The sequence below is a fragment of the Solea solea genome, chromosome 21, assembly GCF_958295425.1.
Source record: "Solea solea chromosome 21, fSolSol10.1, whole genome shotgun sequence".
In the NCBI taxonomy this organism is placed as follows: Eukaryota; Metazoa; Chordata; class Actinopteri; order Pleuronectiformes; family Soleidae; genus Solea; species Solea solea.
In genome coordinates, this window is record NC_081154.1 from 3,955,504 (window position 1) to 3,979,722 (window position 24,219).

A 24,219-nucleotide genomic window follows, 5' to 3' on the forward strand; every position below is an offset into this window, starting at 1 on the left:
TTTGTGACTTCTGCACAATTATTGCTACTTTATTTCACTAGTAAAAATGCGATATAAAATGAGTCATAACCTTCATGTGATTACAGACAAATTAAATGTATACCGATTCTACTAATAATGCTATAATAATGGCAATAAGTGGCTACACTGACCGGCCACATTATTAGGTACACCTGTTCAACCGCTCGTTTAATCAAATACCAAATCAGCCAGTGACATGGCAGCAACTCATGGTCATGGTGACCTGCTAAAGCTCAGACTTTGAACATGGCATCAGATGGGCTGGTCTGATTATTTCCGAAAATACTCATCTATGGGTTAGGGTTATCTCTAACCCTAACCCTAACCCATCTATTTTTTATTGTTTATTAAGAGAGAAAATATCCAGTGAGTGGCATTTCTCTGAGAAAAAATATTATTTTGATATCAGGTCTGGGGACAAAGGCCAAGGACAACCCAGGTTCAGTATGCGTAAGACCATCTGTGAATGCACAACATGGTGAACCTTGAACCCAAGCCATAAATATTGAAAACTACCCATCCAAAATCGCCGCACAGTAGACTTATCCCAGTGTTAATATAACACTTCCTCAGGAAGGACAGACTCAACAGTAATATTCCCATCATAAACAGAATTATATTGTCCACAGAATTGTAAAATTCTGCACTCAGATAAGGCCAACGATATGAACACTGTCTCAGAGCTGACCTGTAGAAGAATCATGGGTCTTTGTTTGTTTCCTGTAACTGCAGTGTAGTGTTGATCCACTATGTGGCAGTGTTTCCTCATGAGTCAGTTTGTACAGCACAGAGTCACTCTCATGTTGGCCTAACAGCATGTGTGTAACACAACACTATCACACAGTTCAATTATCAATTATTATCCACTGAGAAAAAAAGATTTAATGCATTTTTGAAAGTGACTGACGGGCAACTTGTAAACACATAATAAACCTATAATACATTTTAGCACATCTGATATTTTAAATGACTATTATGATGACTTTGGATTTTAAATCATATCAATAAGAACAGAATTTATACACATATATTATACATATATATATACATATACATATCTATATACATATATACTGTATATATATATATATATATATATATATATATATATATATATATATATATATATGTTGTATTTACATTAAATATAAGAAGCATTAAACTCCAGCCAGTCAGCGGGTCATGGAAAACAGTGGAAAAATGTGTATAAAATGTATAAAAGTTGACATTACATACAAGAATTTCTAAAAGCCAATGTTTTTGGTAGTTGTACCACATATATTGGCATTGGTTTGGAGTCAGTGGGTCACGTGACAGTAGTGGGAATGTTAATAAAATGTTCTTATTTACGTATATTAAAGAAAATTCAAAATCATTTTTTTGTAATATGATAGGTTTGGAGTCAGTGGGCCACATGACATGGAAGCTATTAAAACAAAGCAGTTCAGTTATTAAATGGGGAATTTACAGACGGTCCCTAAGTGAAAACCTCTGTAAAACCTCTTCTGTATCTCACTGTAGCAGCATGACGAGGACTGATACATATTTATTTTTTGGAGATAAATAACACTTAATAAAGTACAAGATATAAATAATGAATCAACACTGTAACTCAGACAAATCAATTTTCACTTTGGAAAAACTGTAACAATTAACGTCTGAAATGGATGTGCAAGTGCAAAAAACTGCACTAAAAGCGGGACCAGTGGCGCGTCTTCTTTCAGAGGAGAGGAGAGGAGAGGAGATGTGTACAGAGTTCACATTTCAAACCAAGAAGGAGATTAAAGGCACAGCGACGACGAGAGTCAGGATGGTTTTCCTGTGGTGGAGGTGTTGTGGTGCGCACACACACACACACAGAGGGAGAGGGAGAGAGAGCGAGATAGAGAGAGAGAGGGAGAGAGAGAGAGAGAGCCAATCAGAACACCCCCCACCCCTCGGGCGTTTAAAGAGGATGGTAGGCAGTCTCATCTCTCGGGCTTTAAAACCACTTGTTTTACAACCTCCACATCGCCTCACGTCTTCTACACATCCCACCCACCCACACACACTCTCTCTCTCACTCACACACACGCACATACACACAAAGGAGAGCGCTTGGATGAGTAACAGCCCTGTTTGTCTGTGTTGACATGGATCAGTCCTGAGTGGCCTTCAGAGTTTTCCCTCAGACGCACCAGCTGCAGAGCTACTGCCGGATATTCCTCGCCCTCCTCCTGCCTCACTTGTTGCGCAGAGACTGAATACGCTGCTAAGTCCTTGGAGAGGAGAGAGAGAGCGAGAGAGCGAGGGAGCAAGAGAGAGAGAGAGAGAGCGCGCGAGAGAGGCAGGGACGGACTGCAACAGGTGCACTCGCAGCATCTCCTGCAGAGAAGCTGCACCGGAGGTAGGGAAATTACCTTGTTTTGGATCTTTTACGCATGCTTTACGCACGCGTGTTTTGGATATTTTATCTTTACGCGTGAGGTGTGATTTAGACACATTTAATTAAGTGGATTTTTATTTTGTTTGTTCAGGATATAAGAAAACTTTAAATGCTGATCTGAGCATCAGTTCGTCGTCTTCAGCTGTCACCGTGCGCACACAGCCAGGATGCCGGTCCTGACGAGCCCCGACATCGCTAACAAGTTTAAGGAAAAATGGTTGGCGGTATTCCCGGAGGACCAGGTCGCCGGGTTCGACTCTGTCCCCCTGGACGACAGTCTCACCAGCCTCCACTGGCTCCAGAATTTCTCCATCCTCAGCGCAGACCCGGAGCGACCTCCAGGCGCTGGACCCGGGTGTCCGTCTTCTCAGCAGCACCTCTTCCTCAAGAGGTTCGGATTCCCCAGAGGAGGCGCCGACTCCCCGTCCAGCCCTCCGGCCGGGGACACCGCCGCCACCGGGATGCCCCTGTACCTCGGGAGCCCCGTCACCTCCGGCAGTGACTCCACCACGGCACCGCGTTTCCCCAGCTGCGCACGCTCCGCATCCGGCTACCCACAGATCCCCATCCAGGCCAACCCGCCTGTTGAGGTCGACTACAAAACCAACCCTAAAGTCAAGCCGCCTTACTCGTACGCGTCTCTCATCTGTATGGCCATGCAGGCCAGCAAGCAGCCCAAAGTGACTCTGTCCACCATCTACAACTGGATCACGGAGAATTTCTGCTACTACAGACACGCGGAACCCAGCTGGCAGGTAACCGAGATCCGGATGAGTGTCTTTCTATAATTGATGAGTCAGATAAATGGCGAGGGGAGGGAGGGGAAGGGTGAGCATTTGACTCCAGTGTCACCATCAGACACCATTTCTTCAGACAGGACAGCAGACAGGGCCTTTTCTGACCTAGATGTGGGTGCAAATGTCACGAGATGTTGTTCAGGATAAATGCAAACATTTTAAAATCGACAAAGAAACACTGGAGTGTCTGATTTAAGCTTTGGATCGTTTCCATTAAGAGCGTTTTTAACTCAAGAGTCTGACATTTCCATCGTGCAAGGGTTTTTGTCTGAAGGGAATGGTGTGTGTGTGTGTGTGTGTGTGTGTGTTAATGAGGGCTCCTGAGAGAGATGGCAGCTAAGCACAGCTGATCATGTTTGAAATGCACAGAGCTGCCTGTTAAAAAGCCTAATTAGGTACATTTGCTTTCCTATACAAACAACAATCCTCCCCGTCCTCACTCGTCCTCTCTTGTCTCTGTTACAAAGACAAAGTGGCATTTCAATTTCTTTTCTTTTTTTTTCCACCTCAAAGCCAAATAAATGGGCATCATGTTTAACATACTGCGTTTTCCTTCTCTTCCCCTTTTTGTCTTTTTTTGTCTACAGAACTCGATTCGTCACAACTTGTCCCTCAACAAGTGTTTCAAGAAGGTCCCCAGACAAAAGGACGAGCCGGGGAAAGGAGGCTTCTGGCAGATCGATCCTCAGTACGCCGATATGTTTGTCAACGGCATCTTTAAACGCAGGAGGATGTCTGCGAACCAGTACAGCAGCAGCAGCAGCAGCAGTGGCAGCAGCAGCAGCAGCAGTGGCAGCAGCACACACAGGCAGACCAAATTGGTACAGGGTTGCCACAGCACCCAAAATGGCTGCCCTTACCAAACTGTGAGTGGGAAACGGAAGTACCTGCCGTCTAAAAACAGCAACAAGGTTGTGAGGGTGACTGAGTCGCCGCTATTAGCAACAGAAGCCCACAAGGCAGACATCCTGAGGGGGGACTTTGACCTGGCGTCCGTGTTCGACGATGTTCTCAGTGGGGACTGTAGCACCTTCGAGGACCTGGACATCAACACGGCGCTGAGCTCCCTGGGCTGCGAGATGGAGGTTTCCATGCAGGGGAGGCAGCTCACGGCAGGCTTGGGGAGGTGGTGCGGGGGAGGGGACCTCGCAGGTCAGAGCCAGCACCTGAGCCATCATCAGTCCTACGGCTACATGGACGTGAGCGTGCCGTCGTTGGAGTGCTCGGTCAACCTGGGGGAGCTCCACATGCCTCAGCAGCAGCAGCAGCATCCTCAGCAGCTGGAGCAGGATCAGCTGCTCCAGAGTCACCACCACCACCTGCAGCAGTTCGACGAGCCCTCCACGCTGTTCCCGGAGCGGCCAGAGGAGGCGATGCTGCAGCCGTGGGAGGAAATAAAAGAGGAGGCGCAGGCAATTCCGCTCACACTGGACCAGGGCTTCGGCCTGTGCGAGGGCTTCTTCTCGGAAATGCAGACGTGGGAGCGAGTGGAGACCTACCTGTGATGTTTGAACCCCCGAAACCTCAGTGACTCCTGATTCGCCTTTTTCACAGATGCAAGTTTGACATTAGACCAGTGCAAAACCACACGTGTTACCGATTATAAAATGTATAAAAAACAGAACATAGTCGACTGGTTTGCTGTTTGAAGACAACCAGGATGTAAGAATATACTGAATAGTCAGCAGGGGGCGACTGGACGAGTTCAGGGGTTTAGTTTAACATCAGTAAACATTGACCCGAGGAGGTTAAACTCTACTTTCTGCATTTCTTCAATAGAACATGATGTAAATTTTGTAAATTATGATCCCATATTAGAGGAAAATAGATGATAAAACATGGCACAGGAGTGGACGCCAGTGTGATGAATGGGTGACGTCACGATGGCTTGGTGACAGCCATTACTCATTTGATTATTGACACTTTGTGCTTTTACAACCGATACAATTTCAAAATGGCTGCTGTGAAAAAGGCAAATTACTGACACTTAATGTCCAAGAACACTGGAGACAGAGCTGCAGCAGTTACTTCTTTATTCCTTCCAATCATTCGGCATCTGTCCTTTTTTCTTTTTGTCATTTTAATACAAAAACAATGTCGAACTTATCTTGAGCTTGACCTGCAAACGTAACAAGGATGGGCCCTAACTGAAGACTCTGATGTGAGACTTTGACTCACGTTTCCTTCCTGGCAGAATCCGACTGGTACGACAAAAACCAAAATTAACTTTCACGCAGACTACGAAGAATGATCCCGCCGTGTGGAATGAATGTCAGCGTCTTCACGTGGACTGGACAAAAAACAAAAAAAGAAGCTCAACCTCACGCACACAAAACATTACAGCAAATGCTTTAAGTTGGAAATATATTGACAAGAACGAACGCTGAGTCAGACTGAACTGTGAGCTGTTTATTGTCCTGCGAGGGACACAAGAAAAGTGGGAAAAAAAACAACCTAACAATCCTCATTCACAGTGGGAAACACAAAGGACCCTATTTTGCTACATTAGCATCTAACAATATTTTACTAACACGCAGTGAAGTCGTCGTCTCCACTGTTACGCTATGTTGTGATGATGAAAAGATTAAGCAGTCAGAGATTTAAAAAACAAAAAAAAACAAAAAATGGACGTGAGAAAAGTTAAAAATTCATAGTCTGAGATTAGAAAAATCAGCCACTTATGACTGGGTTATATAGTCGATTTAATATATATTCACTAAAGTGTATAGTGTGAAGCTGGGCAGGAGCATTTTGCCATTTATCTACAGTTATGTATTGCGCAGCAGAAAAGCGGAGCAGACCTGGGAGCTGAGTAATGAAATGGAACATTATGCACTTTGATAGGCAGCCGTTTTAGGAATCTACAGCTTTTATTTCTCTCCCCTTTGGGGCGTTTAGTTTTGTTTTTACGATATGAAAATGGTGTTTTCTAAGGTTTACCGACCGCAATGTATGATGATGATGATGATGATGATGCATATATGCTGTATAATTGTCCTTTTTTTTGTTTTTTTTTTGTTGAACAATGAACTCGACACTGCAATAAGTTCTGTTGGCTTCACTACACTTGAGTTTTTTTCATTTCTGGATATATATAAATATATAAATGTGGGGCATTATGTTGATTATTGTTCGCCAAAATTTGCTGATAAGGAATATGCAGTTCATCTGAGTCACGCTTGTGTTGATTGCTGACAAAAGGAGAGAGTAGCATTTTCTCTGTCACTGGGTGATGGATTTCTTTTTGTCCCTTATTGATAACTTTGGTCTTAAGTCTTTTTTTGTAATGTTTGTTTGGTTTATTTTAACAAATCTGAATTTTCAAATTGTGTATGAGAATTATTGGGAGTTGGGGGGGGGGGGGTGACAAATGATGAACAGTTGCATAAATCCAGCTTGTAAAGGCCAGTTTTTTCTTATTGTATCATATTGATCAAGTTTGATACCGAGCTCTTTAATCTTACCACATTATTTTCAATTGTACTTTTTTTTAAAAGCTGTTAAGTAAAAAAATGCAATCATGCCTCGATGCAATAAACGGTGTCAATTGAAAAAACAACAACAACGACAACAGTAAACTTGTATCCTTAACTTTCTATTGTGATGAAAAGCACTCTCTCATGAAGGAATGCACATGTGCAACACAGTGGTCGGGACGATTGCTTGTGTTGGGAGTCCTGTGGGATCAGCGAACAGATAAAATGTCCATCAGGGTTTATCATTAATCAGCACAGACAGGTCTGAACTTGTTTTAAATAAACACTGGGCCGATAAAAGCATATACACCTGCACCATAAAAGCTAGGGATGCACCAGCTGACTACATTTGACAGACACAGACATCTTTTTTTTTTTTGGTTATTGGACGCAAAAATAACATGAAAACTTTTATATATATATATATATATATATATATATATATTTGAAAATGTAATGCCAACGAGTGCAATATATCATCCATATCAGCCATATTTTTATTTTAGACATTTGTAGTGGACCCAAATTTGAATATAAATGAAAAAATAAATGAGCAAACCATTATTATAACATAATGTGTTTCATATTAGACAATAACACATTCTACATTCATCATTAAATGTCAAATAAGTGTGTTTTTAATTCCATTATTCTAGTGGCTTTACATATACTCAAAACATCTAACATGGATAAAAAGGTAAATAAAAACATGATAGCTTGTGGCACCAAATGTTAGCATGCTAACTATGGCTAATTAGCATTAAAAGACTACATTGGAGGCTAAAGGGATGGCTTTAGTTCTGCAGGTATTTGGTCATAAACTAAATCAGTGATGTTGAAAGTAACTGAAACTCTATTATCTTTCAAGAGACTCCAAGGACGACAGCTTTACATAGCTGTTAAAAACAGAAAAGCAAACAATTGATATAATATCAAAAAGTCCTTTGGACAAAATTAATGACTAGTTATTGAATCAAAAAAGGGAAATAAATACTCAGTGTGAAAAGAAACTCTAGCCTATTACATCTTAAAGATCCAGTGAATGATATTCTGCTTTAAAATTGAAATAATCTGTCTCTTCATAGTCTTAGAACAAGCTATTTACTTTAGGGAAGAGCCTTGTTTTATGGAAGGTGCCATCTTTCTCCACCGTCATGTTTCTACAGCAGCTTTAAAGCAGAAGCTTACTTGACAAACAGAAATGAAACAGATACTCTCTAGTATGCAAAGACCATGGTCGGTCCCTGACACGCTTGGAAAAAGGGAAGGGTAAGTGGAAGAGTCACAAGAGTCGTTACCATCTGCAGTGCCACCATTAGATGTCCCTTATTCTTACACACTGGCCCTTTAAGAGAGAAATACATGCATCATATAGGAATTGTGTGTTTCAGTGTGTCCACCTGAGTGAGACGCTCCCCATGTTGACCCCGTAGCTATCAGATCACTCTCCATGCAAATAACACAGCCCTCAAAACCTAAATACCATCTCAATCTCATCTCAGACTTTTCCAGGGGTTTTCATTGCATGCCCCCGTATGAAAATGTGCTTTTCTGCCTCAAATCTCTTTTTAATTGAAATTGTTGTGGGAAAAAAGGGGAGAAATGCGGCTTATCCCCGTCCAACGGGTCATGTGTGGAGATCTGCAGGAATGGGTGAAATAACTCAGATTCCTCAAAACAGCAGGGGGCTCCAGCCAGATTCAAGGCTGAGGCGGGCGGCCATGGACCGACCAGCATGGATGGAAAGAATCAGCTCCAGCTGATGGACGGGCTGATCCTGTGACAGCTATGGACCATTTTTATACCAGTTATAGACCCTGAGGTCACACCTTTGAGCAGTGATGTGAGAGTTGGAGGAAAAACATCATCCATGCTGTGTTAAGTTAACTGTCCTGGTCTCAGTATGCAAACACAAGCAGGGACTACATTAATTGAATCAAGTGATTCTTGATAGAACTCTTGCCTTGGCAGTAAGAAGACCAGGATTTGGGGATTAGGCAAATCGGACGCTCTACATTCACCGTAGGTGTGAGTGTGAGAGTGGATGGTTGTACTTTCCTCATTAGTCAGGATTTTGAAAAACCTTTGCACATTTCCACCAAAATTACCCTGGGATAAACTTTCCCTCGACCCCAAACTTTCACAGAAAGAAGGACAAGGGACTTTTCAGATGACCAGGAACTCTAGAGAGGCGGGGCTGTGTTGAAGGACGCTGATTGGTGGAACATATTTTACAGCTGTTTCAAGCCAGTGCGGCTGCAACCCACCTTTAAACAAGACCTTTGAAATAAGACGAAGAAAGAAAAACGTCTTCATTTCGCAATCGGTCATTTAAAAAATATTGAACAACGTAAAAGGACGTACGACAAGTGGATGGACGAGGATGTCCATGCTGAGGAGGAGGTTCAGCAGGACATTGAGTCGACCGCACGAGCGTTGTTTTCCAGAACTTTGAGGTGTGGTCGAAATGCAAACTACACAGATAACTGGGAAGTTCCTGGTAACACAACTTCCTGGAAATGTTGGTGGAAGATGGATTTATGTGTCCCTGTGATGGTCTGGCGACCTGTCCAGGGTGTGCCCCACACCTTCAGCCCTATGTCAGCTGGGATTGGCATCAACGTCCCCTCCCGCGACCCTCATGTGGAGGATAAAGTGGTAAAAGATGGTTGGATGGAATGAAGTGTTTCTTACTCCACTACACCAGGTGGCAATATGAATTATTCTGTTAGTATAGTTAGTAGAATGCTGGATTTTACTTTGTTTTTATTTTATTTCCCAGCTGAACACCCTGGATCTTTCATGTACCAACCTCTTCTATTGTTACTTGCTCAAACGACAAGGAAGGTAGAGTTCAGGGAATCGTGGAACATGCACAGAACATGCCAGTGTGAGTCTGGTTAAATGTGCACATGCACAACTCACAGCTATCTGTGCGTGTCAGGCTGACTTTGAGATTTAGTACGATTTCAGTCAGACTAAGACAGCGATTAGATGATTTCTGTACTGTAAGTGTCACGATCAAGTTCAAGACCAAAGGGACATCCTTCCACATTCTGTCCCCCCACATTTAGCTTGTGTGCCGTTGTTGCACTATATACCCATAAGGTTTGTGTGTGACCACAGGTTCCTTTGTCTGCACTCGCACTGATATGTGCGCTGCCCGCTGACCCTGTGTGTACACGGCTGCGATCGGAGCCCCGTGGCGGCCCAGATAACACTATCTCTGTGGAGCCAGAGCCCTGTGGTTCTATTCAGCGTGGTGGATGAGAGGCTGGGACCGCGCAGCACGCGGACCTGCTCAAAGAAGGAGGAACAAGCTGGGCTCTCGCTGTAGGCTAACCTGGCTTATAATGCTTTATAACCTCCTCCTTGGCGCCTCTGTGGGAATCTCTGCATCAGCCTCTGTGTTTCTGTGCGTCTGCTTTGGGAAGGTTGTACATAAAGGGGGCAAAAAGCACTAACGCAGACAAGGAGAGGGTGTATTCTGTCTTTTATTGCCACCATGGCACCCTCTGGACAGCTCCTGATTAGAGTCAGGCATAAATAGGGTCAGCCAGCTTTGCTAAAGAAGAAGAACCCCTCCCAGCGTGGCACAGACACACAGTTGAACTCCCCTTTTTGGTGGGGAGAGCCAGCTATTCTGTATGGGGCAGAGCAGATAGAAGACACATGATGGGGGTCCCTCACTAATTAGATCTTTCATTGTTGCGCAAAGAAAAAAAGTGGCAGCGGGTAAACGCCCTAAGCCTGTTTTATAGCCCCCGAGGAGCCACTGAGAGAGTGTGATTACACGCACAGGTTAAGTGTTAGATCACGCTGATGAATGAAATTTCCCCGTCGGTGCGCGGAGGCAAATAATCCCGCACATATATCAGGAAAGAGCCGCCAACTACACGAGTCACCTTCACCTCTCCCGGACTGGCGGGAAACTGTCATCCATCTCTGGTTTCCAGGTCCTCATCACATATTGATAAGGGGAAAGAGACAATGGGATGATGATATTCAATGGGGGAGAACCATCCATTAATGCCTCAGCAGACAGATCTGACAGGAGGGGCTTAGAGGCAGGAAACACACCTAAATAGTCTTTCTAAAAAAGCCTGTTGTTTATGCATGAAATGCTAATTAGGTTTCCATTTAGATTGCCTGTTCCATTTTGAAAGGAACTGCGCATGAGAAATTAGAATAAAAACACTGCATGAGGGGGTTTTCTTTCATTTACACAGATTAGGGTTCAAATTGTGCACATGGTCATGTTTATAATCAATGAGAACGGGATTATTATGATTAACGTCTCTTGGCGTCGTGGAGTTATTGTCCACGGGAGCTTCTATTCCTCCGTATGTGCTGACGAGCGGAGACGAGAGGCACATACACAATTTGTCAATGCGCCGCGGAGCCACAGAGAATCCTGCTGTGGTTTCACATTCGTTTTTTGATGTGCTAATTTTATGTCTTCAGAGCATGCAGCGCAGGCGACTGCAGCGCTGCAAATGAGTGCTGACACAACTGCACACGCACACACACACACACACACACACACACACAAAGCAGAATTACAGTCACTTCTATAGAGGCTCTTTAAGGCCAAAGAGTCCCTTTTTTCTGTCTTATTCTGTTTCCTGACTCTGCTCCTGTAATGATTCTCTCTGGAGAGGTTGGAAAAATGGAGTTTGGTGCAGCGAAGCCACGAAACATGTCCGTTACATGTGTGATCCTGAGTGCTCAGTCTGCCGCTGACATGATGGCCCTGACCTTTACTCACTGAGCAGAGTATGTAGACCAGAGTGTTGCCGTTACTCTGTAGATGATTGCATTAGCAAGTCATATATATATATATATATATATATATATATATATATATATATGTACAGTACAAGAATGATTCTCCTACACAAGTATATACTGCGCTCAGGAATCACATTTAATAAGGAATGTACTTTCTTTTGTTTGACCTGTTGGCGGACGATAAACACAAGCAATGTCCTAATATTCTTACTATTGTTGAAGGGTATTATGTCATTTCTGTTGTTGTTATTGTTGTTGGTGGTAGTAGAGATAGTGTTGATAGTAGTAGTATTTTCATCCGTGATAATTAAAGTATTACAAAGATTATGACCATTATCATTAAGTATGATACTATACAAGGATTACTATTGTCATTAATGGTGGTTTTTGTGATTCTTTAGTGTATATGGTCATATTGATCATGTTAATATGTTTAAATAATGGCAATGATCATGTGTTTAATCAAGTATAAAATCCATATACTGTACATTATTGGTGCAGGGAGAATGGGGGTGGGACCTGAGACGTTTCATTTAATGATTAACCTAATATTTTTGTTATTTGTATTTCATGTGCATGTTTCATGTTCAGAATAAAATAAATCATCATCATCATTTTTCTCTAAATAAGTCACAAAATTGACATGATCATGTGTCATTGAAGGAGACTAAAACCAAGCGAATGAGACCATTAACTCCTCAGGACAATGTTTATTGATGTTATAAATGAAGTGAAGCATCTTATTGTTTAATGTGGTGTCGCCTTCTGGTGGATATTCCAGAAATGATTGCTTTCTGAGTTAAATTCACCCGCAAACCAAATGACTATATCCAATTTTCATTTCCGGTCAATGCATCTGACACAACGTTCTCATGAAGACAAGGCAGGGATGGTGGTGGAGTGAGTGTATGACGACATATTTTTATGGTGTGTTTTTAAGGATGTTGCTATGCTATTTTAAAAAACAACAACACTGAGACGGATGCTGCTGCTGCTGCTTGACAGAACAGGAACAGGAAGCCATTTCCACAGTTTACTGGAGACGCGATCGATAACAGATGACGGCTGATTTTTTTCTCCTGCTCAAATAATAAAAGGGAAACTATGAATCAGCCTACGAATGATCAAACAAAGTGTCAGTATCAAATATAAAGTGTCCAATAAATAAACAATATAAACATTAAAAAACCTCCTTATTAACTCACAGCAGCGTGGTCTTTGTTCCACAGATTGTTTGGAGTGGAAAAAAAGAGGGGTCAAAGTTCATCAGGGTTGGCCTTTATAACTGCAGGGGGTTGTGGTTAGTGTGATGATGATGCAGGTAGAAGGTGGAGTTGCATCTTTGAAACACTATGATTTTTTTTCCACAAGACCAAGACAAAGACCAAGACTAGGACAGGGCAAGACCAAGACTAAGGCAGGGTGAGACCAAGACTAGGACAGGGCAAGACCAAGACTAAGGCAGGGTGAGACCAAGACTAGGACAGGGCAAGACCAAGACTAAGGCAGGGTGAGACCAAGACTAGGACAGGGCAAGACCAAGACTAAGGCAGGGTGAGACCAAGACTAGGACAGGGCAAGACCAAGACTAAGGCAAGGTGAGACCAAGACAAAGACCAAGACTAGGACAGCGCAAGACCAAGACTAAGGCAGGGTGAGACCAAGACAAAGACCAAGACTAGGACAGCGCAAGACCAAGACTAAGGCAGGGTGAGACCAAGACTAGGACAGGGCAAGACCAAGACTAAGGCAGGGTGAGACCAAGTCAAAGACCAAGACTAGGACAGCGCAAGACCAAGACTAAGGCAGGGTGAGACCAAGACAAAGACCAAGACTAGGACAGGGCAAGACCAAGACTAAAGTCCTAAGCAGGAAATAGTATTATCACACTAATATACTTCATCTTAAAACACTATTGAGTCTGCAAACACGTAAATAAATCACTACATTTTCTTTCAGAAATGCAGTTTAATTGTGTGGGAACATTATTTGGGGGTGAAAAATGTTCATACAAGGGCAATTTAGTGTAATTCTTCTTCTTGGTTGACCATCGTTCCACAGGTGACGTGAACAAAAACACTTTTTATTTATCCACAACCTAAGATTGTGATCATTCCACATGAAGAGCCTGCACAGAATATTCATATTAAAATGAATTTAGTGTATTTGTAATGGATTTATGTCATGTGTGCATTAGCATATGTGGTATTTTCGTGTGTGTGTGTGTGTGTGTGTGTGAGTGAGTTGGCGTCCACCACCACACGGTCACTGAAAGACATTCTTGCCCTGTGCCTTCGGTCTCTGTGGTCGCAGGGATAGTACGATTGTCCCTGAGGCAGACGGGAGGAGGGTACACAGCTGCTACACACACACACACACATGGACTAAAGGGGGCTCACCGATTACTCACTCTCTCACACACACACACACTCATGCCCACACACAGAGGGCTAGCCAGAGGGCAGCGTGTCAGGAGGCTACCAGAGTGTAGAGAGCGAGCCAGGGAAAGGCTCTGGAGCTCTGCCACTCACACCACGTCAATGTCGGTGCCAGAGAGCAGAGCAGAAAACAAGTCTGGACCGTCCCCCTCAATCTGGCCCGCCGCTCGCCTCTGAGTCTCAGCCAGAGAGTAGTCCTGCCCCGAACACATCATCTCAGCACTTTCATGTTACGATATGTGTGTGTGTGTGTGTGTGTGAGGTGGCAGAATGTGTCTTTTCACTTATCTGTGTGTTCCAAATGTCTTTGACGCCATCTGTTTACGAATATTATCATTTCACCTGATATGAGATCTTCAGAATTCTTCACCCAAAAACTACACATTTCCAGAGATAAATGAGTTATTTGATCCTCAAACAGTGGATCAGAGACAGGTGTTTCATTCCCACGTCAACAGAGGACGAAAAAAACAATAAAATGACAAAAATCGACATCAAAGTCACTTCCTCCAAAGACAATAAAAGCCCTACACTGCTCTTTGCGTGGAGAGCTCAGTCAGATATGGAATAATCTAATAATCTGACTGTACAACTCTGGGTCGGTGTGCACTGTGATGAAGGCGATGTGGGGAAGAAGAGGTACCTGTCCCTTCAGACTCAGCCTCAGAGGACAGTGATTGACCCGTCAAGTGTCCTCCACACACTGCAGTATAGAAACTAAATTGTGCCAAATTCAATTTCAAACAACACTGCTCGAGGGCGTAGAGACTGTCCAACAGATACTTTCACGGTGCTTTTATTATCATTATTTTAGCATTTATTATGAGTATAAGGTGCTGTTCACTTTTGAGTGTTATATTTACGACCTCTTTGAGCAGCAGAAGCAACGTATTTGTCACTTTTAGTTAAAGATTTCAATAGATGCACTTTTATTCACATCCAACAAGCACCGTGCAAACATTTAAGTCATTTACTTTGGAAAGTATTTCATCTAATTAGCCGTCATCTTTGGTGAATTGATAGATCAGTAGAATCAGAATCCCATATATATATATATATTTACATGTAGATGACAGTATACCAAGTACAACTGGCTTTTCTCCTTTATAAACATGGCTGAATAAAACAGACTTGAGGTTATTGTGACATTTAGTGGATAAAATTGTGATCAAATAGAGCATCAGTTTTGCCCCACAAGGCTTCTTTTGTGGTAAAGAAAGGATGAGAAAGCAAAGAAGCTAATGTGACAAACAAAAAGACATAAAAGAGAAGACGGACTGAAGGATATTGCGAGCTCACGCTGCCTCAGCAGAGCGACCAAAACATCATCAAACACTCCACCTCCCGCCTTCACCGCAGATATTTGTACACTAAATAAGAAAATGCACAAAAAAAGGTTTATGAACACACGCTGACTATTGTGCTTCTCCTTCAGTCTTGTTCCACTATCAGCTGATTTGTGTGATTCATGACTTTGTGTGTGTCTTTGACAGCAGTGGTGCAGGTGTGTGTCCTTCCACCCCCCTTCCCACCCCCACTATCCAGGACCTCTTGAAGCCACTAGACTGCCTCCACCATCCCCTCCTCCAGACACACACACACACACACACACACACAGTTCCTCCATTCTTCTCCCAGTGTCTGTGCGCTGCTAAGAGCTCTTATTTGATTAGCTGCGATTGGCTTCGTGAAGCGGTGGAGCATTTGGCTCACCGGGGGAGCTGCACACACACACACACACACACACACACATTCTGCAGGGGGTTCTTTAACAAACACACACACACACACACACACAGACTCACAGAGAACATAAGTACATTTCAAATCCAGCTCTTCTCAGAGGTTGCCTCTGTGTCCTTTCTTTTATTTGTGCATCGAAGAGGGAAAAAAAAACAGATTTCACGACCGAAGCGGCGTATAAATGTGTCTCACGGCTTTATACTTCACGACGACAATGTCAACTAAAGTCGGTCTCCAAACATGTGACGCGAGGGTCACATCCTTCACTGTAAAGGGTTTATTTTACGGTGACTCACCGCGTGTCACGGCGGCGTGTGTTTACCGACCATGACCTCATCGATCGCGGCCTCCCCAGGAAATCACCCGTCCTGATTATATAAGCATGACTGCAGTGCGACACCTGATCTGCCCAGGGCCTTAGTTGCACTAAGCACTGATGCTTCAATAATGGATGTGGGGGTCAGTGTGCTGATGAGGATGCGTGTCTGTGAGTGAGGTGTGTCTGTGAGTGAGGTGTGTGTGTGTGCAGGAGACAAAACACTGGCTGTCATCGTGTCAATGTCAGACTCACCGCGCCATTGTTTCGTCTTCATGCAGATGGTGAAATAACAGTGATGACGACGATGATGATGATGAGGATGATGATGAGGAGCAGGGAAACACAACTCCAGTATCGGTCAAGCAATACTATCAGACCTGACTGAGGGAAGGACGACCGGTGTGGCCGAGTTTTCTCTGTGTTTGTGTGCAGATCCAAACGTAGCTATAGTGAGAAACAGAGATGGGAGTAAGTCTTAATCTTCAAGTCTCAAGCAAACCCCACATATTCCACATAAAAACACTGTATTACTCATACGATGTAAGGACTAGGGATGGGACAACACCAATGCCACAAACTTGAGTATCTACGATACCAATATCAGTCCGATACAGTCATTTTAGACCATTTATGAATGTATGAAGCTGTACAGTTCAGTGCATAGTGAAGCATGTGATATATATAGGATTTATATCTGTCCAATATCCGATTCAGTGATGTTGACCAGTATCGGACTGATACCGTTACAGACTCCCATCCCTAGTAAGGACTGCTTCATACAACGTCAATAAAATGAAAATAAAGAAAACTACAGAGCCTAGAATGTAAAGAATAATGACATTATAGGCTTACATTAAACCATGGAACTGAATTTTTAAGTATTAGGCGAAAAAACTGCACATTTGCCGCACTAATCATAACCAGCTTTTGATCCACTGAGATGTTAACTCGTGTTTCTGTGTTTCAATATTTGAGATAATTTAAGTATTCCAACATTAGTCAAGCAGGTCTCAACTCCTCAAATGTGAATTTATTTGACAATGGTGTGAATTGAACTGGTTATATTGGAAAATCATCATATATAACTAATGGCATTTGTTTTTTCTGCCTCTCAAGCTCACGTTTCATTCGGTTTCCTCTCCTCCTGCAATTGCTCTGTCATCTCTCTCCCACTCTCGCACCTCAAACCCTCCCCACCCCCAGCCACCTTCCACCACTAGGGGTTAATTAAAACTGATTGGGGCCTCTGGGAACACACCTGCCTGTGACAGGTAAGGTACCGGGGCTCATGTGAGCAGGTTGTGTATTTGTGCATGTGTGCGGATATGTGCTTAGCACATCAGTCTGTGAGCACATCATGTGCTCTGCTGCTCTGAGTCCACAGCGCTCCCATTAGAGCGCCGTGATGGCTCCGTCGCGTTTGTACATATGCATTGGCGTACGGGCCGTCGCCATTTAACGCCGCATTTGCATGTGATCGGTGTGTGGGCAGACGACAGATATGCATTTCATTTCGCCGCGCGCCTCCCCTTTCAGAGCCACTTAAGGGCCTCAACACTTGATGGCTGATGAGACTCTGCTCGCCGGAACCAATCTCTGCTTTGCTTCGACTTCACGCCTGTCCGCCTGTCTGTCATGTCGAGAGCCACTGGAGGAGGAGGAGACGCACATATACAAACACCATATAATCATCATTTCTATGGGCGCCGAGGTAGCGCGCATGAGGTGAAGTAGCGTCGCGGTGAATGCTGATATAGAGACGTTCATGTAAGCAGTCACAACACACGCGCACACGTCTATTTAGCTCATCCTGTGAGGTCACAGGGATGAATGGAAGTGATTTAGATAAACAAACATGGCATGATGACCTACATTAACGTTGCATTTGTGTGTTTCTGTGTGTGTGTGTGTGTGTGTGTGGCGCATATTCCCTGGCAAGTGCGGTGCTTAAGTGTAAAGACAAGAACCTGTGTTGTATAACAGCAGCTGGCAGGGGAGAAGTGAAGCACGCACACACACACACACACACACACACAGAGTGCTCCCGCTGCTTGGTTGGCAAGTAGAACAGTCAAATTAGCCACTGGAGAACAAAGCGATCCAAAGCCTCCGCTGGGAAAAGGGTGGATGGGGAAGAGAAGAGGGAGAAAGAAATATATAGAGAGGGAGAGCGAGTGTGAGGGTGAAGACATAACAGAGAGGAGGAGAAGGACGATCAGAGGCAGCGGCAGCATGACACGAAGAAGACTTGACAGGGAGTTGTAAATGAGTTGGACAAGATCAGAGGAGAGAGAGACAAGTGGTAATGGAGTCAGTGTCAGTAAAGGTAGTAAAGGAATATAGAGGTAAAGGCAGTGAAGGCAATTGTGTCACCTCCAATCAATCTGTAAAACCCCATTCCCACTGCCAGTTAAACCCATTTAATCCCGAGTTAAAATTGCCTTTTCCACCAGTGGGAGTGCCTTTAATTGGCATTCACTCCCGGGGTCAGTTGACATGAGACGTGAGATGTACGTAAGACCCTGGAAATTTCCTGAAACAACTGGCGATGTTAACTAATATTAACGTTAATAAAGCAGCTGTAACAAACAGCAGAATAAGTCGATACAGAAAAAGAACAAGGTGAGAATAAACATGTTGTCGCGGAGGGTGCAGTGTGTCCTTCAAGGCCAATTAGTGGCCAAACAAAATGTAACCTCGGCGTGACCTGCCCTCCGCACCCTTGGGTCGATCGTTATATTCCTGAACACGCGGCGGGGAGCTGGACCCGTCGACGTCTGTGTGTGAAACCTCATACATGATCAGTCGCCTGAGCAAATGTCAAAGTACTGCTGCATGTATGTATGTGTTCAGTCAGAGTCAAAGTGGCCTACATACAGTTCTCCACAGTTCACACACAACCCGTCTTCCAACTGAAACGTAAATGTGGGTCACTTTGGCTTCACTTTTCACTTTCACGGAACATACAGTCAGTTTTAAAACCAAGCAGGTTGGGGAATTATGGTATTTTGTACTTATATATCCATTTTTAGCGCACCGGTACGATATTTCTCAACGCAACCACGCACAGGTGTTAGTGAGAGTTTGGCGGTGAAAATCAAAAATTAAAATATTAAACAAACAAAGTCTAACGTGGAAGTCAAAACCAATATACCACTAAGCAAACTGCCAGTGGAAACCTCAGCGAAGCTACTTGAGGATGACACACGCAAGGTACCAGTGTGCTGTAATTTATACTACCACTAGGGCATGCTGGTTTTTAAAAAGGTAAATATATGTCTTAATTCCTGGATGGAATGGAAGAAGAAGAAGAATGAAAGAAGCCAGAGGAACACAGAGGGAGAAGACAACAGTCAGTGTGTTTACATGCATGTTACAAGTCTGATTTTAGTCGGACTAAGACAATAATTCGGTTTTCTTAATGTCATGTAAACACGTTACTACCACTAAAAATCGAGCTAGTCTTAGTCGGACTAAGATAACTGGATAACGCGATTCATAGTCCGATTACTTGTGCATGTATACGCTTAGTCAGACTGGACTCCCCAGACGAGGTACGAAACATACAGAACCACAGCACGATCCACCTTAACGTTCACCATTTGTTTTTTTGTGACGTAAAAGTCAACAGGAAACTGAACACTCACTAGCTTATAGAGAGATACAGCGCCACCTATACGGAGGCGGAGTCAGACGTACCAATAAATAGATTTTCAGACTAGGCAAGTTGTCCGATTGACTGCCTGTCTTAGTCTGACTAAGCCCTTAGTTTGATTAAACTGTGTAATTTATGGTCTGTCAGGTTAAAGGATTCAATATTTTTTGTTAAGTTTATACTCTACATGTTACCAACACGCCAAAAAAGTGGAAACCACCCAAGTATAGCAGGAGTAGACTCACTCCCCGACACATGCTTATACACTGGGAGTCCCATTAAACAGCCGAGTCGAGCAACAGCCGCACTGACTGTCTCCCTCTGACTTTGATCAAGGAGACACATTGTGTCTTTTCAACATCTGAACACCAACACTCACCCTGTAAAACCCTGACAGTATAGCGATGCAGAGGAGGAGGAGGAGGAGGAGGAGGAGGAGGCGGCAGGATAGATACATTCTCGGTAATGAGCTGGGTTGAGTCCATGCCAGACCTGGACTGGACTCTGTGCAGCTTGTTCCAGCTAATTATGCAAGGCTACAGACAGCTCTGGCAGACGCGGCGGTTAAGGGCAGGCAAAAGGCGATGGATGAAGAAGAAATGAAAAGAAGAAAAGCGGGACAAATGACGGGGAGGGAAGGTCAAGACAGTAGATTCACACATTTAGAGAGAAAGCGAGAGGGAGAGAGGGAGAGAGGGAGAGACGAATGATGTGTGAGTGATGGCGAAAGAAGCAGCAGACGATGAGAGAAGGACGCAACAGAAGGGCTGAGGTTTGTCCTTTGGCCGATGGTCAATTAGCGGTAGAGAGAGGGAGAGAGAGAGAGAGAGAGAGGGAGACAGGCTGCGGTGATCAGTGTGTGCAGCTGAAGAGAGCTCTCAGCTTATTTACTCTTGGACTGAAGGAGACAGCTGGTGCACCTCCAACACCGAGGCCCGCAGAACATCGTTAAGAGAGATATTAATGAGAAAAAAACACAAATACGTCCGTTATCTATACTGCTTTTCCTTTGAGAGTCCAAGATGACACTGGGTGAGACGCTGGGGTTTGTCCTGGACAGGTCACTAATGAGGGAAGTGCAAGATGTTTCGTATTCATGGTGTTTTATTTTAAAGATCCAGTGCTTGGAAAAGCTAAATAATAGTCACAGAGTCTACAACAACAAACAGGAGTATTAATGCATCTTAAATTCAGCATTTCTTTAATTTTGAGGCAGTAGTTAAGGCATTAGCAGGGAGTTGTCAAAAGGATAGCAAAGGTATTAACTCTAAATATTATCTCATTGTTATATTATTGCAACAAATAGTACAACAGGTTTGTGTGGTGTGTAAATAATTGACATTTCTAAAGATTTTGATCAATCAAGGAACTCCCAGAAGAAGTGTCTGGACATGGCTTTGTGTATTGCCAGGAAATGCATAGCAATGACTTGGAAGTCTGACGAGATGTTTTTTGGAGATGAATAGCTGCATCCCACTTGAAAAGATCACATATCCATCTTCTACTGCTTTATCCTCCACACTCTGGACAGGTCAACAGTCCATCACAGGGCCACATACAGAGACAAACAGCCATTCACTTTCACACTTACGGTCAATTTAGAGAGTCCAATTTACCTAATCCCCATAAATGCATGTTTTTGGAGTGTGGGGGGAAACTGGAGAACCCGGAGAAAACCCATGCATACACGGGGAGAACATGCAAACATACAAACTCCATGCAGAAAGAACATTGTTCCGACCAAGGTCGCGAACCCGTGCAAAGGCAAGAGTGCTAACCACTACACAACAATGCTTTTCTGAAGATATGACAGCCATATTTGACCTGTATTGATGCACTACCAATACCTTTGTCTGATTTTGTATAAAAATGCTACTGGATTGATACACCATTGGTCTTCAGGTAACCTGAAGAAGACAGAATTATCAGCCTCTTCTATTGTATTTATTTATTCTATTTTGATTCATGTTGATCATTTTATTTATCTAATTATTATTTATTTAGTATCACCTACTCTTTTTGAGTATGTGAGTGAGGGTTCAGGGAGGGGATTTGGAGCCATTTTTTTTCTGTTCTATGTAATACGTAAAACGGAGCTTCAATAAGTGGCTGAAATAGTTCATTAAATGAGTGGATAAATGTGGACATGGATGATGAAAGTGGTTGGAAAAAGCCAAAAAGGAATTTCCCGTAAGTTGGAAAAACGGTGCTGTGTTTGTTCACAGTGTTGAGGAGGCACCGGCGGGGACACAGGGTTCATCAGAGGGTTGGGAACCACTTCTCCAGCTCTAACCATTGGTCGCTTTTCTTCTTCTTGTTGACCGAATAAAAGTAACTCTAGTTTACAATCGCGCTGCTGCTGAGCGCCCACAAAATGAATCTCCAATGTCCGTAAATGTTATTAGCTTTGGTTTAATTGTCAGACGAATTGTCCACGTTCCAGCGTTTTCCCTTTTCACTCTCGAGTCGGACAATGAAAGAACTGAAGAGAAGCCCTATTTTACTATTTTACTCCTGCGGGGGCCAGTTTACGCGTTCCTGGCCAATCTCTATTGAGGGCTGGCTGATGTGGGCAGACGTACGGTTTTGCGGCGTCCTCGCCACAGCATTCCTCTGTTTGTCTGCACCTCCATTAAGGACATGTAGTCTGGCCATTGTGTGTGTTTGTGTCTGGCCAGCTGGCTGGCAAGGGCCGGGCAAAAGAGCCGTGTGGGCAGAATGCTAACTTAGTCTTATTGTGGGGCGGGCATCAGAGCATGTGAAGGTGTTTATCTGCGCGCGCGAGACCGTTTGACGACAACAAGGTCAAGACGCCGAGAGCTTTTCTTTGCAAAAGTTGTATTAAATCGCAGTTTAAAAAGAAGAAAAAAAAAAGAAAAGTGCTCCACACCTCGTCCACACAATGCTGCAGGTGTCTGAGTGTCACCGCGGAGGCCGTGCATCTTCACGGAGAAGCGAAACACAACGACAAATAATACTTCTCGGGCTTTTCAGGATGTGATGAAAGGATGTCGGTGTGCTACAGAAACCAGTGAAGAAGGACACAATGACACAGTATGTCAGGGAAATAGCAACACTTTATTCTGGGGGGGGGTTTTGGTCGTCAAATGTGCATAAACTGATTTGAATAAATCAGGGGTGTCAAAAACATACGGCCCGCGGGCCAGAACTGGCCCATCGTAGGTTCCAATCCGGCCCGCAGGGTGAATCTGTGACTAAATGTTTGTGCCTTTGTACAAATCTACTGTGATCTGTACGTTGCAGTGCAAGTTTACCATTTAATGGTATTTATCTCAAGAAATGTGAGGTTGTTGATGATTTGTGTCATAAAAAGAGACTTCATTAAATGTAAAACAAAGGAATTTGTTGTTTATATGCTATTATTTGACTGACTTTGGGATTAATTGTGTCAGGACAACAACTACCTCATAATTGAATATCTTATCTTATGTAGTAGACATATAAACTCACATTGTGTCCTTAACCAAAGGGCCCTTTGTGTTTTTAAGCAGTTTCTTTTTCCAACACTCTGGTCCACAAAGGCACTTGTATGATCATCGTGTCAGCGGCGCGATACGAGAGCGCTGAAAACTTTTCTTTTCAGCCGGAGTAGCGCACTCGGCGGAACACAGACGCGGGCACACATTTAATTTTCTCGATTTCCTGTCAGCAAACAAAGGGGGAGACCTCTTTTGTCAAAAGGCCCAGCTCCTCCGCTGCACCCTCTCTGTGCTTCCCTGTGATTAGGTTCAGAGCACATCACGGGGGTGAGGGGCGTGAAATCATTTGTGGTTGTAATTATGGGCTCCCCTCTCCAGAGTAATCATGAGCTATTAAAAACCACCCTCCGCTCAGCCTCAGCCTCAGCAACCCCCCCCCCCCCCCCCCCCCCCCACAATGCCAGTTAACATCGTTGTTCCTCTGGGAGACTACAGTGAAGAGGCCAACTACCCGCAAACTGCAGTGGGCACAGAGCGGCATGTGTGTGTGTGTGTGTGTGTGTGTGTGTGTGTGTGTGCGCTACTACCACATGCTTTTGTCCTTTGTGTCTTAGGAAACAGAAGAAATAAGCTTGAGAAACTTCCACACTGAGTTAAAAAGCTAAAAGTACACAAATAGTAAAGCAAGTGAAGGGCCACAACTACAAGTTTTTAAAGAAATAATAATATATATATATATATATTATATATATAATAAATAATAAATCCATATTTACATTTTAAAAGTAAAAAAAAAAAAAAATGCTGTAAAAATACATAGAAAATATGACATGATACATTTCCTTTCCTGGGAATATTTCAAAAATAAAAGTCTGGCTGTTAGTTACGAGTTAAATGCTATTAATGTGAGTGATGTTTGGTCTGTATTTGCAGTAACACAACATGAACTAAATTCTAATCAGCAAGAGTCAACATTTAGGTAACCTGCGAGGACACCGCGGGCCGCATGTGGCCCCAGGGCCTTATGTTGCCCGTGTGTAAACACTAGAGGATAATTTGACAGATTTTGGTCCCTGATTGTAGGCTGATTTGAACAGACTATCCGGCTCAAATT

The 24,219-nt window shown here is 43.6% G+C and overlaps 1 protein-coding gene across 1 annotated transcript; it reads left to right on the forward strand.

The window, feature by feature from the left end:
* The first annotated feature begins 2,001 nt into the window (after nucleotides 1-2,001).
* Nucleotides 2,002-4,979, forward strand: foxj1b (forkhead box J1b). The gene is made up of 3 exons (XM_058620239.1): nucleotides 2,002-2,407; nucleotides 2,538-3,201; nucleotides 3,831-4,979. Exons 2-3 carry the CDS (start codon nucleotides 2,614-2,616, stop codon nucleotides 4,746-4,748), a joined length of 1,506 nt encoding a protein of 501 aa, XP_058476222.1. The 5' UTR covers nucleotides 2,002-2,407; nucleotides 2,538-2,613; the 3' UTR covers nucleotides 4,749-4,979.
* Nucleotides 4,980-24,219: the final 19,240 nt, after the last annotated feature.